Below are 18,441 nucleotides of genomic sequence, written 5' to 3' on the forward strand. Positions count from 1 at the left end.
ATCGAACGAAACGTAGATGGGTTTGAACGCCAGCGGAACTTTCATTTATCGTTCACTCTGTCGACCGATCAATTTTTCCTAAATCCCAAACGATTAAAATCGTTGGTACCCGCCGTGTTTCTCGCTCGAAGCCTTCGCGTCGTTGGTACTTTCGCGTTCTTATCAAACGTTATCCAACTATTTTTAGATTATCTTATTCTATATACGCGTATATACAAATGTAACGAAAATCGAGAGATCGTTCATCCACCTCCGTTTTCTCTCGACCGATCACGTAGCAGCAACTACACATATCGGTTATCCTTAGCGTATTCAGTGCTCGTCGTTGCTGGATCGAACGAAAATCTCGTTTCATAAGAGAGAATTCGTCTCTTCTTCCTCTCGTTTCTCGTCTTCCTCTCCTGCAGTCCTCTTGCCGCCGCTTCCAGTACCACCTTTTTCTCTTATTCCGTCTCTCCTCACTTCCACTCGCAATTCTATGTCTCTCTACTCTTCGTAACTTTGCCTCTTATTTCCCTCACCGTTCTTTCTTGCCCGCGTCTTCTCGCGTACTTTCATAAGAGATGGATCGAACGAGATACAGATCTTGCCCCTTCATACGCGAGCAGCGTGCAACTCTGCCCTCTTTAATTAAAGCGCAGAGATGGGTTGAAATCAGATTTCTAGATTCGCGAAACTCGACGTTTCCTTCGGCTCTTGAAACTATTAGGATCAAAAGTCTTTTCCCTTTTCTCTCTCTCTCTCTCTCTCGAACGAACGAACGAACGAACGAAACACCTGTTTCGTCTAGACGGGGGAAAATTGGCGAGAAGGAACCTGAAATTCATTACGACGAACGTTGTTCGTAGAATGAAACGTTATGTCTCTTTTGCCACGTAACCGACTACGCTACCGCTACGACCGAGCGGAATCCTATCGGACAATTAAAAAACGAGCGTAAGCCGAGCTCGAGCCGAAAATGAATTCGCGCGTCATCGAGATAGTCTCGTGAGTAGTTGAAATTATTGTTTAGCCGGGTCTCGAAGGAGAAAAATTTCGACAACTCGGCTACCAGATGGAACGTTTTACCTAAAGAGGGCAGAACTGGATGCTGGTTTCGCGCTGGAAATGCGACGCCCGGGGATTCAGGCTGCGAAAGCCCGAGCCTCGAAGCTCGCCGGTATTCGCAGTGGCTTGGCGATGTCTGCGTCGAACGCTCGCGAATCGAGAATCGTGGGTGCCAGCTCGATCGCGAATCGAGGAACTCGCAGCGAAGAATTAGAAATCACGAGTCGGCAGGAACTCGGGGAACTCCGATACTCGACATCCGACGTTAGAGAACCGATGACAGAGATAGAGAAACAGATGGCGAAGCAGAGGGGAACAAAGGGGATGGTGTAGGCGTGGCAGAACCGCGAGCTTTGCCGCGATAGGCGTGGCAGAATCGACTGACCGCGGATACGCAGTAGCAGAGGGGAGCGATTTTCCCGTTACGGACACGCGGTTCCTCGCGACGTCACTTTGTGGTGCGGCGTCGAGCTAATCGCTCGTATCGCCGGTCGAAATCAAAACCGGTCGTTGATTCGTTTGTCACTGAAAAACGCACGCGTTTCGAGTCGGTGAACGATCGGTGATCGGTGGTCGTACGTTTGCGTTTCGTTTCGAAGACGATAACCCGGAAAACGGACAGATTCGCGTAACGTAATCGCAGATCGCGTGCAACATCCGCGATTCCGTATTAAAGGGTGAGGTTGGTTGAATTGGCCGGTCGGTCGGTCGGTTGTGCGGTCGTTCGATCGATCGATCGAGTCCCGTACGCCGATCAGAAGTCGATCGGCCACAGCGATCGACCATCGATTGATCACCGCTCCAGTTGAAACGGTTGGACTTGACATATTTCTATCGACGCTGGAGAACATTTATTCGCGTATGGTCGAGTCTCGCGCGGTTAGCGAGAAAACGCGGTCGAAATTGCAAGTGGTAGACGATCGATCCAAAAGTAGTGCTTGTGAAGAGACCCGTCACCGATACCAAGTATGTATTAACCGATCGATTTGAGGAATTTTGTACGGTCGCTAAAACCACGAACCAGGTATGCATTACAACGCTCAAGGGATCACGGAGGACTCGTACCTGCGACAGAGGCAACAGGAACATCAACAGCAACGACAACAACAGACGGGTCAACATACCGGCTACTCCGTACGGCAAAAGGGCCGCGATCGTTCGTGTTCACCGAGATCGGATGAAGTGCGATCGCCCGGCTCCGAGGTGAGAGGAGAGACTGCTATCGGATCTCCGGAAAACATACGCTTCGTGGAAAACGGCTCTCCTTCGGAGCTCGGTGAGGAATCGCGAATGTCGAGGTATCGCGAAGAGAACGAGGCGAAGAGACCTTCCTTCTCGAAGCAGGAGAACGAGTCGGCGGCGAGTTTCTTTCGAGACCCGGAAGACACCGGTGTAAAGTGTTTCACCGAGGAAATGGTATCGGCGGTGGCGAGTCACTACAGAGAGTCGAATAACTCGCCGGGCAGAATCTCGCCGCAGGAATACGCGGTTCACTCGACCGACAGACGTCATAGTTCCTTTGGGAAAACGTCGTTCTGCATCGACGCGTTGCTCGGTCGGGCAACTGGGAAACCGGAGAGCCTGGATCACGAACGATCCGACAGATCGAATCAAAGATCGCTGTTCGCAACGCGAAATTCTGTCATTGACGCGAGCCCCTGTTTGACGAACTCGTTGGTCCGTGGCCACGATCGAGAATCCTCTTGCACCCTAGGAGGTGTAAGCGGAGCCGCTGGAACCGGCATCGTTACCGGTACTAATCTCGGTACTCGCGCTTGCACCGGAGCAGGCGAAACCGAAACTGCGAGCGCAGTTGGAATCGGAGTTGCGGTCGGCGTTGGTAATGGGACTGCGCTTATCGGCGCTGCTAGAACGGACGAGCAAAGAACATCTTCTTCCCTCGGAGGTCTTTTGCATCCGTTCGACAGAACCGTCGTCCAACACGGACTCGCTTCGCCGTCGAACTTACAAGTTATTCGCGATCCAAGTGACAGACAAGATATTCGTGACCGATCCGTACGCGACGCTCATTTGTCCGGTATTCGCGTGGAAGCGGTGGAAGAAACGACGAAAACGCCTTTCAAAGGAGAAAACGCTGGCATCGGTAACGGAGGATTTCGAGTGGATCGGTTGGAAAATATCGAGGACGACGGTTCGATCGAGGTTGATCCTACGAGAACAGGAAGCGCCAGCTCGGGAAGCAACGCGAGCCACAGTCCCATTTCCAGCCCTCCGATTTCCCCTGGATCGGAGGAACCCAGTGGCAACGCTATCCCTGGTAATCCGAATTTACCGAGTGGCCATTATGGCGCGCTCGGTAGCAACGCGGGAGTTGCACGACAAAATCAAGCGCTTCTCTTACATCCAAGTGGTCCCCTCATACATCCCGGAGGATTATATTATCATCCTGCCGGTGGTAGCGCGTTTCATTCGATACACAAGGAAGGTCAACCCGTCGGACATTCGCAGAGTGCCGGTGCTCATCCTCAGCAGCATCACATCCATCCACTCCAACTCGAGTGGTTGGCTAGGACTGGAATGTTGTATCCGAGGTTACCCGCCGATTTAGCCGGTGAGTTAGTAATCTTGCCAAATGCCCTACTTCGTCCCTAATTCTTCCACACTCGCCGAGAATCCAGTCGTTTCGTATCGATCTTTCGTTCTTCGAACACGAATTTCACATTTTACACTTCAGATTACGACCTTCTACGTTTCACGCAGCAAATTTTCTTGTACGCGCGCTATCGTTGATAGCTATCCGATCGCTTGCCTGCTTTTCACGAGATACGACGTTTAATTTGAAAATTACGAGCAAATCGAGTCGCAGTTATTTTATACTTTGTAGGTAATTGCTCGACTCGATTAAATCGATTTTTACGATAGACGATACGGAGTAATAAAACCGATGTCCGCGATCACGATAATACGCAAAGATACGTCAAATTTCCAAATTTCTCTCACCTATTTTCCGCCAAACTTCTCGTTTTAACGTTTCGAGCACGAAGATACGAATTTTTGCTCGTGTTTCAATTCCGTGGTTGTACGCATAGGAATACGAATTTGCATAAAAATACGCAACTTAGTCATAATTAATAACAAAAATACGTCTTGAGAGCAGATATGGAACATTTGTAAAACACGATAATCGGTGATAACCGATATAATCTCTTCACCTCGAAATTGAAAACTCTCTCCTTCTCAGTTTAACGTGCTTCTATCGCCTTTGCTCGTGTTCATTGCGATATCGATCGTTTTAACCGTAAATTAAACTAGGATTTTCATATATTTAAACGTGAGTAGGTAGATTAATTACTACACGTAACAGCCTTATAAACATTCTATCTTCCTCGTTATCTGAAAATAATACAACCTAGAGAAGGCTAATTAATACTTTAATCGTTTCACAAATCGTTTCTAAATTATAAAAGACGTGCGATAGCAAGGCTGCGAAAAGTTTCAAAGATAGAAAACCTGTTATCGTTCAAATTATTCGTTTCGAATTCTCTCGCCATATCGTTACGCTATTAGAAGACGAAGCAATATCATTCTGTTTTTTTAAAACGATCGACCAAACGATCGTGGTAATATCTCTCGTCTAAAATTGATATATATCGATGGGACAAAATTTGTTTGGAACACTAATGTTCAACGTTACCCTGACGTACGAACAACGTCATAAAATAGATCGACAGACTGCTCGTACGATAGGTAGATAACGAATGTTTACATGCTTAATGTAACTCTTTACCATACTATATTGACTGGCTACTCCAGTTTTTAGGTTGGTTGTCAAATGATAACACAGAGGGACAGTTTCGCAGCATACTGTTGAAAATACGTATCTGTACCGTTCATTTCGAAATATAACATCCCTTATTTCAAGATATCGAGAAATTGTTACAACTTTGATATCTTACGCTCGCTTCTACCTGCAGGAGTGTTCAAAGAGCAAATAACAAACATCACCGAACTCTGTATAAATGTTTGCAGGACCGTAAGACACAAACACCGAAGGAAACCCTTTTACACGACCGAGTTAACGTTTCTGGCGAAATTTTACGCATCGCCAATTATAAATTATCCGTACACGATCGAAATAAACACGGAAGGGTGGTTTCGTAGAAAATTCTAGAATCGTAGAATTATCGGAGAGACTTTGATGATCGTAGAATTATCTGTAATCCGTAACTTGCCACTCGTTTGTTCGCTGATATTATTTGGCACGCAATTAGCAAATTATCGCGCGAGAGGGTCCTGATAGCGCAGAAACGTCACGAGAATGCCGTAATAAATAACAACGAGGTTCGAAGGAAAGATGAAGAAGAGTATCCGACGAATAGAGAGGATCACGAGAGAAAGGAAGATGATTCCGGTTACTACTACGGTAAATTTCACGCTTAGAAAAAAGAGAGTGGTCGCGTTGTCCAGCCAATCAGTCGAAAGCTTTTATCGAACAAATTGGTCAGTGAACGTAGCGAACCAGGATGCCGAGATGGACCGAATCCGAATAAACGAGAATAGAAAGAGAGGGAAAGAGAGAAAAATGGGGGAAGAGCGGGAGTAAACGGAACGCGATTGTACGTGTATATGCGTGTGTATGTGTGTATGGGTGTGTGTGTTTTAGAGCAAGAGGATGGAAGAGAGGGAGAGAGAAAGAGAGCGAGAGAGAAAGAGAGTGAGAGGTGTTCGGAGCGAAGTGCGGGGTACTTTCTGTCAGATGATCCTGATTGGTAGTTGCCGAGCAATCCAACGTCGACGAAAAAGGCGAAAACCCGATAGCGTAAAACGAGCAACGGGTACAAAAAAAGCGGTCTCGCGGAATAAAATAAAACGGTTGCATTCAGCCCCACCTGAAGCGGCCGTTATCGCGTCGGCAGGGAACACGAACACGACTTGTTAAAAAATTGCTGGATGGGAGTATCGTCCCGTTCAGCCCTTTCTCCTCCCCTCCGTCCTCCTCCTCCTCCTCCTCCTCCTCCTCCTATGTCCACCGTCTCTGTCTGTCGTTTCTCTCTTTCACCTGTAGTCTCGCATTCTCGTATGCTCTCGACGTTATGTAAATAACGATGAGTACGCGACTCAGCGGCTCGGCACGGTGAGCTGACACGGGAAGGGAGAGGCAGGGTGGAAAACAGGTAGACGCGAGCTTTTATTTGTGGAATATTTGTCGCGCGTTATACCAACGACGATATTCCAACAACACCGTGTTTCATCTATTTTGAGTCGAGCTTTGCAGTATCGAAATTTAACTAGTGCGATACCGGTGGCTGCCGGCTAACTCGCGATCTTCCATCCTCGGCGTATCCCAAATCCCGATATCTCTGCCTCGTGTACACTAAAAACGGTTTCCCGTGTCCCCGCGTGTCCATCCGGCCGATACCAGTTTGCATTCGGATTAATCGAAATCGACCGAAACGACTTTTCAACTTGCGCGATATCCACGCCAGTGTTTAACGTGCGAAGGTTTTTAAGCTTGGCATCTTCCTTTCACCACGCCGTTAATAACGATCGAACAGCTTTCTGAAAAAAAGAAAAACGCCAAATACATGGATATTGTCTTTGATTATCGATTCGCGCGTAGTTAATATTAAAAACATACAATTGAAACGTATCACGTAATCTAGCCGATTCTCTCGATTTTGTCTTATTGGTCCTATTGATTGTCGCACAACGTGTACGTATAAAGCAATACGTGTAACGAAAAAGGACAGGGTAAATTAAACGACGAGTAACACGAAGAAGAAACGAGAGATAAAATTTACAATGTAAATAGAAGAATAGGACAAGACTATGAGATACTTCAATTAATAGCAAAGCATTGAAAAAGAGAAAGATGATAATAATTTATATAATATTATACGTCGTCGTACCGGATTGAATTTCTCAACAATTCTTTGGTCTCGTCGATTTTCCGTTCTCCGAATTCACCAAGAACGTGGAACGAGATTCGCTTTACAAGTTACGGTGAAAAAATAATGGCGGAAGATGTCGAAGAGATGGTAGGAGGTCTGCCAACAAAAGGGGATGATACCCGAGAGATGAAGCACGCGAAGGGTTGGCGGATGATTTAATTAGTTAATTGTGCGTCATTCATCCGTCTATTCATCCCCTTCGCCCTTCTCTCCACGATAGCATAACGCCGACGCAGACGTTCTAAGGTTGCCATGGAAACTCCACGGACTTACATAGACCGTTCCAACAGCTAATTTCGCTCATCTTTGAAACAATCCAAGAACGCAAATCGCTTTTTATCTATCTTTATCAAATGTCTCGCAACTTTAACCAGTATCGATGTTTTTTCTTTCTTCGTTACGAGAAGATTGGAAAGATAAAAGGAAATGCTTAATAACGATTATATCATAGTACAAATTGTTTTTGAATCGTTCACGGCTTGAATTTCGATAAAAATCGAAGACCACGAGGGAAGGTTATCATAATTTGTAAGTATATTTCCTGTTTTTCAAAGAGGAGATTAGGAAATTTAAAGATGGACAGTAGACACGGATAACGCGCAAAAGTGTATAAAATATCTACGACGCGATACTCGTTATAGCTTTTAACGATTGGAACAAAAATCTGAATTCGCGTAAACACTCACGGTTTAAGTATTATCGAAACTATCTTCTTCCTACATTTTCGAGTTAAACTACGATTTGGTCGTCTTCCTGAACGTGTAAAAGTTCATTGTCGTTAGTCGTGCTACCGAGCGTTCGAGCTTCGACGAAAATCGTGTCGATTCCGACTTAGTACGTCGTACGCTCGTTACTTTCTACCACTATTATTCTATCAAAGTATACGGACGTTCGAGTCAAGCGAATAACACGTCGTCCCTTGATAAAGCAGTCTCGAGCTGTTTGAATTAATCTCGACGAAGCTTTTCGCGATATTGTATACGATATCGTCGATGATGGTTGAGAAATGAGAAACCAGCAATTAATTGCACACCGACGTACACATATGGGAAAGACGGTAATGTGCATAAACGTGAGCGCGCGCAGACACGCTATGTACTCGTACATAGAAATCGGAAACGCGTATGCAGAGTGTGTAGGAACGTTAGTAGATGGATACATGGAAACACGTTGAAAACGTCTAGTGGCGTTGCAGTAGCGGTCGCGTCAGTCTACCTGTCTATAGGCATGTAGGCGGTAATGGTGTTTCTGAATTAGCTGCCAGCTAGTTTGGCCGCCCGCAAGCAAACAGATCTTGGTTACCCGATGTGTAACGTTCCACGTTCGCCCAAACCATCCTATATCTCTATGATCTGGTCTGATCGCGCCGTAGCCACATGGTCTCGTGCAAACGATGACACGAGAGCACAGCTTTCCGTGTACACGTTGTGTATAAATATGACCGTATTCGATGTACACCATCGGCTGACGAAAGTATTTGAAAGCACGGAGACTTTTACGTTCTTATCGTACGCGTTGTACGAAACAATTGGAAGTTTCATTAGCGCTACAACGAGACACCCGTTTGTCTTGATTGTACTGGCCGAATCGGAAACTCGACCGGAAGCGTACATAGAGATTACAAGATGTTCGTTTGATAAAAACTCGATATACAGCACGAGCACTCGTCTTAAGTGTACAAAACACGTTAAATAAGGTCCTACCGAATATCGAGATTTATTAATAAAACGAATAATCCTGCTATATGAAATATACGCTTATACCAAGTGTTTTGTACTTTTTAACTTGTTACATCTTAATCGCTGCGGATGTCGTGATTGTTGTAATTTCGTGGGAACACGTTCCAATGTACACGCTCCGCCCTACTTAATCAAAATAATTATGATGCCCGAGAAAAATTAAAGCGAGACGCCGAAAAGCAATTGAAATTTTATTCCTAAATAGGTATTCTACGATAGATAATCGTACGTTAGATAGCCAAGTACGTATACAGCGAGAATGGTAACGGATAAAATCGTCGATTCTGCGGATGATTACCGCATCGCCTGGCGTAGTTGGTAGGGGAAGCAGACGCGGAGCTCGTCCAGTTAGTAGTAGCCCGATGATAAAAGTAAATGGTAACGTTCTGGATGTTTATGACGTGATTCGCGGCGAGTTTCACGGAGCGCAGTTTCAAATTAAATCCAACCATTTTGGGTAGAGAAAATAATCTCTGACAAAAGTTGGCCAACTTTTTCCTCGCTCGGTATTCATCTGCCCTCGCCACTGGCTTCCGCGGATCTCCAATCGTATGGCGCAAGTGGAAGCGGGAGTCGATGACGTCTCGCGATCAAGGCTGTAGAGGGATGGTGGATACCCACCGACGTTACCCTCGCCTCGTCTTCGTTCACCTCTGATACGAGGGGTTGAGAATTTGGGGGCGGGTCGTATCGAGCACTCAGGGGCTGCAGGCGGAGCTTCCGCCGCTATACGAGACAAGGAGAGGGAGCAAGATCTGGTGCGAGCGCGCGCGCGCGAACACGCGCCCGGAACGCACGCACGCACTCACGCACGCGTGCACACACGCCCGTTCACACCCATCAAGGGAAACCGAGGAGGGACCAGGGAGCAGGAAAACGAGGAGAACGGGAATGGAGTTACGAGTAAGAATACGAAACTACGGGACGCATCGACAACCAGAGGAATCAGGAGGATCAGAAAATTGCAGTAGAATGGGAAGAAAAGTAACAGGGAAGGGAGCCGTGCATGTACCGACTGTGTAGTAGGATTTACCGCGATGATTGCAACGTAGAAATCGAACGGTGGATGACGATGAGTTTCATTTTATAAGTAGAATAGAGAAACGAGAAGAAAAAGAAAAATAAAGTTACGAGTAAGACTATGGTTCCAGTGGGTGCATGTTACGACCACTGATATTTCAAGAATGACGCAACTACTCTTTTTAAGAGTTTATATGTTTGATCGTTTTTAGTATGTTTCATTTCATTTCATATGAAAACAGGGAGGAAAGAAACGGAGATAAAGATACGAATAAGGATAGGAAACTAGAAAAGATCGATAAGATGAACGAGGAGGATCATAAAATTGCAGTAGAATGGAAGCAGAAATAGAAATGAACCGTATATGTACAGACTACATAGGGAAGATTCACTGCGACAATTGACATGTAAAAATCTGACTACTGCTCGATTGAACGAACTTCTGCGCATTAACTCCACCTATTTAAAACGTAAACTTCCATTTAGAAAAATTATGGCTCAGTCTACTTTTACTCTCAGCGCGTCCATTGTCAATTAGTCTCTTGAAACTGGTCGTACGTTCTGTCGAAATTATATGTTCGTAATCCGTGACAGGATATTTTTACGGCTCGCGTCGTTTGTCCTTTTCACTGACGATCGTATTGCGTATCGACAATTTCCTTCCAAAATATATGCAGATCTACAGAACATGTTATTTCATTAACACGACATCGTGTTCAGTTTCGAAATGATAAATAGGACGTCTTGATTAAGAAGAACTACCAAATACTTACTTTCTCGCCCTTCGAACTAAACCAGATGCGACAAAGAGACAACCAAAAGACGATAGTAACGATACCAAATGGAATCACAAATTGGAGAAGTGTGTATTTGGTACAGTAAGAGGTTGAGCCGGGTGGGGGGCGGGAAATATGAGCAATAGTGGGGTAGAATAGCGTTAAGTACAGATAATGGCTGGTGTTTACCGGTATGGTGATCAGCATGATTTAAGAGCAGCCTGGCGTGAAGCGGCTAATAGGACCCCAAATAAATTAAATTATCATGATAAAAGTGTAGCGGGGTGAGAACGACGTTAACCTTAACAGCACCCCATTGCTTCACCCTGCACAGAGAAGCACGAAAATGGTGATTGTCCACTCGATGGTGCGCCGCCCTTCTTGTTTACCGACATCTGTCATAACTTGCACCATTTCTCCCTGGCACCTTCGCACTCGTGCAATTCCAGTGGCTTCCCAATACTATGTATCGATGCTTTCGCTTTTTCATTCGACTTCGCTTGATTTAATCAAAATTCACCGAGAAAACATCGAAGGTAACGAGAGAGAGGAACGAAATTGTTTCTCGAAGACGATTCAGCTTTCTAAGAAAGGAGCCCATATAACGAAACTGATAATAATTCGATCATTTTGTAACATTGGCTACGTCTGAATTAAATTGAACAGACTGTAACAATCTTTAAAAAACATCGTTCTTTTCGTATTTACGAAATAAATGAAAGTTTTATAATTGGAGCACGAACGTTTATGCATTTATCTCGCACGATTTTGCAAAGTCTTTTACACCGAAGTCTGTGTAATCGCACGATTATTGGTTTCGATCAAATTTAACGGAAATATGTAATAATACGAATAGCAGAGAACCACGATAGAGGTGAACAGAAGCGACCGCCGAGATAGCAATTGCGACGGGAACAGAGAAAAAGAAGGAAAATCATGGAACCATATGTGCTCAGCGGGTGGCAAACCATCTTTCCGAGGGACGATTAATATATCTACGACCGACATAAATAACGAAACCAAACCATAGACGGTTTGTATTTGGAAGTAATATCGATGGCAATATGTTATTATGTACGATATTCATTACGTTCTATTATAGTAATTTTTGTAGACGTAGGATAAGGTATATTTACGTCAAATTATAGCAATTTACTTGTAATTCTCCATATACGATCGCGAACAAATTTTGAACGATGTACGGTGATCTTGTATGACAAATATTCAAACGCTTTCGTAAGTCACAATTATGCTACGTGTTAAGTACTTATACGAGATGCAGGTGCGGTGAAAAGTACGATGTAACCGCATCGAGATCTTACAACGCGGTTCACCATACTTTTTTCTCCAAACGCTTTCAGCTTACGATGCGACCCACCAATTTACCTACATAGCAAGTGTGTGACCGGCTGTCAATGTTTGTACACATGGCAATGTTTAGTCGCGCGTACACCCAGATTAATCTGGAACGTGCGATACCCTTATGTCGCTCTTAATCAGCCGCTTAGTCAAACATTCAACACCATGGGCCTGTTTCATTTTTCCGCCTTAGGATGTTGACAGATCGCTACGACGACGATGCGCTCACGCTACAAACATCTTTTCGCGGATAGGCGAAATTTCTGGCCTTTCCTCTTTCATTAGATATAAGTTACTAGAATTAACTTTGCGTACGGTTTAAATCAAAATTTTCGTTTTAACACAGAATCTTATAGCTATCGATAACATTCCAGTCAAATGTCGTACAAGTTTCGTTTATCGAAATTCTAAGAGACGAGAAAGTATGAACGATAGAGGGTGTATAGTCTACGTTTATATAAGCAAAATGCAACGCGTCTTGAAGAATACATTGCACGACTTAACAGTGACAATCATCGATCTATCGTTGTTGTTCCCTTCGCGAAGAAAGTCGAATTTCGTTTTGATTTATTGCGCGTATAAAGTCATAAAGGAGAGAAAATCGGGTCTGACCGAGACCCGTTCATAGAGCTAATCGTTAGGGCGGTCACCCTCGTCTTCTGTCCTTCCCTTTCTGCCTTTCCCCCTTCCTATTTTCAACCCCAAATCATAGTATTGCAGCCCAAGGGGATTTACACTGGCCGTAATTGCATTAGCATTCGATGATTTTTATTGGTCTCTCCTTGCGATTAGTATTAATTCGAGCCAACATTATCAATAACAGGCAATACTGATTTTCTTCTATTCCATTCAATTGTGAGCGTCGAGGAAGAAAACTCGGAATAACAGACTGCACAATATTCATGCAAATTCGTGTTTCTATAAACGCGATTAAAAACAGAGCCTGAGAATGACAAAGCGTATATTTTCGCAAATTCAAATCTTTGATAATAGGATGCTTCTCGTATCATAAAATAAAGCGTATACCGCCCGGACAATGTTTCTTTCAAAAAAAAGAAGAATTCTTTCACGTAAAAGAGCCAAGAATGTTAAATATATCCAAATATACTTATCATCGACAGGTTGCGCGGCCCAGCATGCCCTCCTTGGAAAAACGAGAAGGCCGAGAACCGCTTTCACGTCGCAACAGCTACTCGAATTGGAAAAACAATTTAGACAGAACAAGTACCTTAGCAGACCGAAGAGATTCGAAGTGGCCACTTCGTTAATGCTCACGGAAACACAGGTAAACGCTACTTCATCTGTACCTTTATGAATCGCTACACCGAATCGCTAAACCGAATTAAATCGAATACATGCATAATAGACCAACCCTCGTCCAGCGGAAGCTGATTCATTGTTATCATGAGAGTCGAATATTTTATTCGATAGTCGTACAGTGCGAAAGGGACGAGACAAAGGCCCTTCGCTCCCGCGTGATAACCAAATTTACTTAGAAAATAAAATCGTACGTATAATTTGACAGAATAATAATACGTAAATGTAACTTAAATGCACACGAAAAAATATGACGATTTTGAAAGTAACAAGGGTGAGGTATCTATATATGGTTTGTGCATGAGCCAAAATTGACCCAGCCTTTGCTGTTCGAGGGTTAATAGCTTCCTTAATCGCTTCAAATTCATTCTCTCTTTTAATTTCTTCTTTTTCCTCCTAGTTTCCTTCGTTGTTTCTCTTCTTCTTTTTTTTTTTTTTTTGTTTGTTTCACTTAAAGAAAGACGCGACGATTCGAGTCATCAGTATAGTAAAAAAAAAAAAAAACAAAACGTAGGTAAAGAAAAACGAAATGGAAGAGAGAATGAAGAAAGGGAAAAAGCCTCCAGAGAAATCGGTGAAATAATCCAGGACCCTTCTCCTTTGCCGGGGCGAACGTGAACGAGCGAATCTCTTGCATAGTTCAACAACTTAAACATAACTTTGAAGCTTACGTGTTCTGACGGATCGCTCGGCAAATAGCAACGAAAGTCTGAATTATGGGAGACTGAGTCCCTGATTTGTTTCGATATTCAACTGATTCAAGTTGAAGCATTTAGCTTCCGAATTGTCCGGTCGTTGCGTTTCTTCGTCTCATCGTTCCTTCATCTTCCCCTTATGGTATCGACGAAAGGAAGGAAACGCATGTCCAAGTATATTAATACTCATTAATACTAAATCTAATTAATCGTGATATATTGGATACACGCTATCGATCACAAGTATCAGGACAATTACGAGAAACAAGATAAGCCGGAAAAATCTTTAGGAACTTATTAAAACATCGGGGATTATTAGGTATTTCGCTTGGAATCAAGATAATAAAAATCAGAGATCGAAAGAATTATGGAACTTTTTCATAGACCCCATTTAAAACGTGTACCGTGGAACTTTTTTAAAAAACGTTCTCGCATTGCAAGTTCCGACGAGGACAGATGAAAGATGGTTGTTGAAAATAAAAGTGTTAGTTTCGACAGAATTTGTAAAATATGAGAATAGCAATTTTTCTATAACAGGAAAGATATTTTGTTCGTCGATATTAAAAATGTTCTCAATAGTATCACAACAATATCGAATATTTATTACGGTTATCGATATTTTGAATATGTTATTTGTTTGTAATATTTATGCAGATAATTCACGTTTCATAGCTTGCTGTGTTTCAGCATACATGAAATTCGTATGCTTTTTAGTCTATTTAAATCATTAAAAAATGTTGCTTAGGTATTATTCTTGACAAAAATACTTGTCCTCCCCTTATGTTACGACTTTCGTACCTTTTACTCGACAAACATACGAATAATTCGATATTATATCGTTAACTAAAGGTAATATTTGATAATTCGTTACTTTTATTCACTTTATGGAACATTTTCTAATACACGTTCTAGAGTATCAATTTAATGAGAATTTTAAAGAAGTTCCTAAGGGTAACATCTCTTTCCATCAAAATTTCACAGCTCGAACAGAGTTTTTTTTTTATTTTTAAGCGAAAGATAACTATTTATTTCGATCCCTGATAAAAATCCCATCGATTCTAATTAATAAATTTGTTTGACAATAAAATTCTTATCAATTATAAGCGATAAACATCTAATATTCGATCGCTTTCAAATGTTACCAACTCTATAACCCAATTTCTATGATCACGAGAATCGTGTCTGGTTACAGTACTGTTACAATTCGGATAGTAAAATTTCAAAAACTTTCCTACCATATACGTTCTATATATTCATAAAAATTTTCGAATACTTTCGTGAGTGACTGTAGCTATTATCGCGAGAAGAAAGCACGTTTCTTTCCTCGAAGGGTGAAGACGTACTAGGGCTGGGAACGAGACATCGGGGAGGTTCAAGCACGTGATATGTTGTCCAAAGGATTTACACATCGTTCTCTTGTGGGATTCGGGAAGGAAATATCGAGTCCATGTACTTAGGTATATTTGCAGCGATTTAAGGGGTCGTATTGTATCCTATACGCGACTACAATTTTTTCGCATTCGAGTGCGATTCAATGTCGCGTTTCTGTACTCCGCTGTACCATAGTAAAAAGCAAACTTCTTCGTTACTTTAACATTTTTATAGACGACCTCCCTTTTTCTTCTCCATGTCCATTTACTCGAACGTCACTATGCATCCCATGGATAATTGCCATTAAAATTTGTGTATGAGCAATGTGTGTTAAAATTCAGGTGAAAATCTGGTTTCAAAATCGACGAATGAAATGGAAAAGGAGTAAAAAGGCACAACAGGAGGCGCGGGCGAATAATAAGGTCGAGGACGGAGGAAACGTGAGAAGCAGCGAGAGGGAAACCGGCGGTGATCCGAATCCAAATTCGCCGAGTCCGCAGGAAGATAGCAAAGGTGCTCTACAAGAAACGCAGAGGAACGCGACCGAACTTCAGGAGCCGCTTTATCGACCTTACGTGGTATAAAACTCTGACCAAAATGATCGACCCAGTGGTGTGCCAAATGTGAACCAACCGATGTAAGTTGCTGCTTGGCGTCATTTTGTCGATTAAATCTCTTGTTGATACCTTTGATACTTGGTGTGATATGTTCGATCGTTTCTCGAGTGAATTTTTAATACTACGCAATAACAACAACAACAACAACAACATCGTTAGTCGACCGAAAAACGGAGAGATGTACGTGCAAAAAGGATTCAATGGCAAAGCGATCGATTAGATTTTACAAACAAATCGCAAATAGAATCGCGTGCATGTATGATGTAAGTATCGACTTATACTGTACGCATGCTGGTGTAACATGGCAAAACTCGTATGTAAATATAGGGAACAATACGATGGATAATACACGCATATACGCACACACGCATAAATACACAGCTGCTCGTAGCTATAAAAATATCTTCAAATTTTCAATTCTTATAGGAGGTACGAGGTACAAAATGATTTTTACACGAAACCACACCGATCGATTCCGTCTTTTTTTTATTAATTTTCTAAATTTCATCTCTCATTTCAATTCTGAAGAATCAATTAAGTTCGTAAGTTCCATAGGTTTATTTGTAACTGCCGTACGTTATCGCATAAAAGAGTATCGCGAGAAAATTACACGAATAACGATAGATTGTAAGGTAGACTTAAAAAATATCGTTTGACATCATCGCTTACCTCTCGATTTATCAAGTTCATTCGTGTGACTTTTGAGTGACTAACGCGTAACGCGATAGAGATAAAAATTGAAAATCTCTGGGTGGTTTCGTAAAGTGGATTTAAAAAACGATGTTCGTAACATCGTCGCTTACTTCTCAGATTTATCAAGTTCATTGATGTGACTTCTCAGTGACTAATACATAACACTGTAGATAAAAATTGAAAGTTTCTGGGTGGTTTTGTAGTTATGAGACGCAGTGTACACAAGTTCGAGCCCATGTCAGACCGGTACATGCGCACGATTGCTGTTATCAGCAGCGATATGCCTAGAAAATTAATCGAATCCTCTTTACGGTGTTCCCCCGAGTCGTTTTGAAATGTTTACATAACGAAGGCTCGTATCAAAGGGAAGAAAAGAAAATATGGCTTATATTAATGAGTATAAAGTGGGAGGAATTATATATATACGCGACGATTCGCAGCAATAGTTGTATAAAACCATCGATTAGAACGCAATGGCTAAGCGCCTTGTGAAAAGATTGAACATTCTTGACTGTAACTCTTCTCCAACTGTTGCTCTAGATCTACATGAATTGAAAACACGTATCTATTTATGATAAATTACGTAATTGTAAATAATATTCGTATACGTCTAGGGTAGAAAGTGCGATGCGAAGGAAAACGTCATATTATGTCGCAACAAGTTCCTAAAATAAATCACAAATATCGAAGACAACAGTACGACTCCTATATTTACTCCTCTTCGTTTTACAAATTTTATTCAAAGCGTTGCAGGTTTGCATGGAGCTTGGAAAAAGGAAAGTTCGCGCGATAAGGATCGACAAACGACAGGATTCGATGCGAAGAATTCGTAACGCGTTTAACTAAAATTACAGAAAATCAACGAGATATTCGCAACGTAAACGAATATAATTTTTGCATTTCAACGGTTCGAACGCTACTAACATAAAGATCGCTGATCCGTCTTAAGTTTATGTTGCTTCCAAACTGATTGTGAGTGGTTTTTCTTGTAAAAAAAGCTGGATGATATTCAAAGGAGACACGATCATATGTTTCCCACCACGCAGTTATCCCCACACGCAAGCGAAGAATCATCAGTATTTATGATATGCTAATTTCCCGTTACAAATTCCGCGATGTTTCGCGGACGACTGCTCTTACCGGCTACAGCCAGTGGAAACCACCCGTTTGGAAAACCAGTCGTCAACGAAGGAATGGGAAGGAACTGGAGAAGAAAAACTATACGATATACCAGATACCGTCGTATAACGTTCTTCTAAAAATAGGGATCGTTCTCTATGACACTTTTAAGAACATTTAGAAATCATATTTTCTATGTCTGACATCGTTAATTGAAATCGATATGGTTCGATAATGTTAGATCGCTCGGGAAGTTCATAGCGTCTCTTATTATAAATTTCAATCGAACAACGAAACGTTCGAACGAATGCTGACTCTTACGATTAATTGAACATCGAGGAAAATCGAGGAGAAACATCGGCAGGTTTCTTTTACGACTGGTGTATTTATTCGTAAAAAGAAAGATACGTGCCGCCGCCAAGTTTTTAATAAATGATTTAAGTTTACGGTTCGTCAAATTCATAGGAGAGCGTTAGCTCTAGTCGTCAATTTGCCATTAACTTGTACTTTTTAATAAGATTCACGCAGCGTCGCGACGAATCTATCAAGACATTCGAGTAGTATTTTTCAACCGCAGCACACGTACTATCATTTTTCTTTCTTCTGAAGATCAACTTCGGGTAACTAAAGGTACCACGATAAAAAACAACGGTGAAAATGCAGGGATATATCTAGGAAGTAAAGAAAGATTTTTGGAAGCATTTCAACAAAAACGTCGAGCAACGCTACTCCTATTTTCTTACTCTTCCATGCGGAATTAAACGAAGGGATTCGCT

The 18,441-nt window shown here is 42.4% G+C and overlaps 1 protein-coding gene across 1 annotated transcript; it reads left to right on the top strand.

The window, feature by feature from the left end:
• Window positions 1-822: 822 nt before the first annotated feature.
• Window positions 823-17,254, top strand: Exex (motor neuron and pancreas homeobox extra-extra). Its single transcript, XM_072011413.1, has 3 exons — window positions 823-3,619; window positions 12,975-13,138; window positions 15,578-17,254. The coding sequence occupies exons 1-3, from the start codon at window positions 2,074-2,076 to the stop codon at window positions 15,818-15,820; spliced, it is 1,953 nt and encodes a 650-aa protein (XP_071867514.1). The 5' UTR covers window positions 823-2,073; the 3' UTR covers window positions 15,821-17,254.
• Window positions 17,255-18,441: the final 1,187 nt, after the last annotated feature.

Source organism: Bombus fervidus, chromosome 10 (genome assembly GCF_041682495.2).
Source record: "Bombus fervidus isolate BK054 chromosome 10, iyBomFerv1, whole genome shotgun sequence".
NCBI lineage: Eukaryota > Metazoa > Arthropoda > Insecta > Hymenoptera > Apidae > Bombus > Bombus fervidus.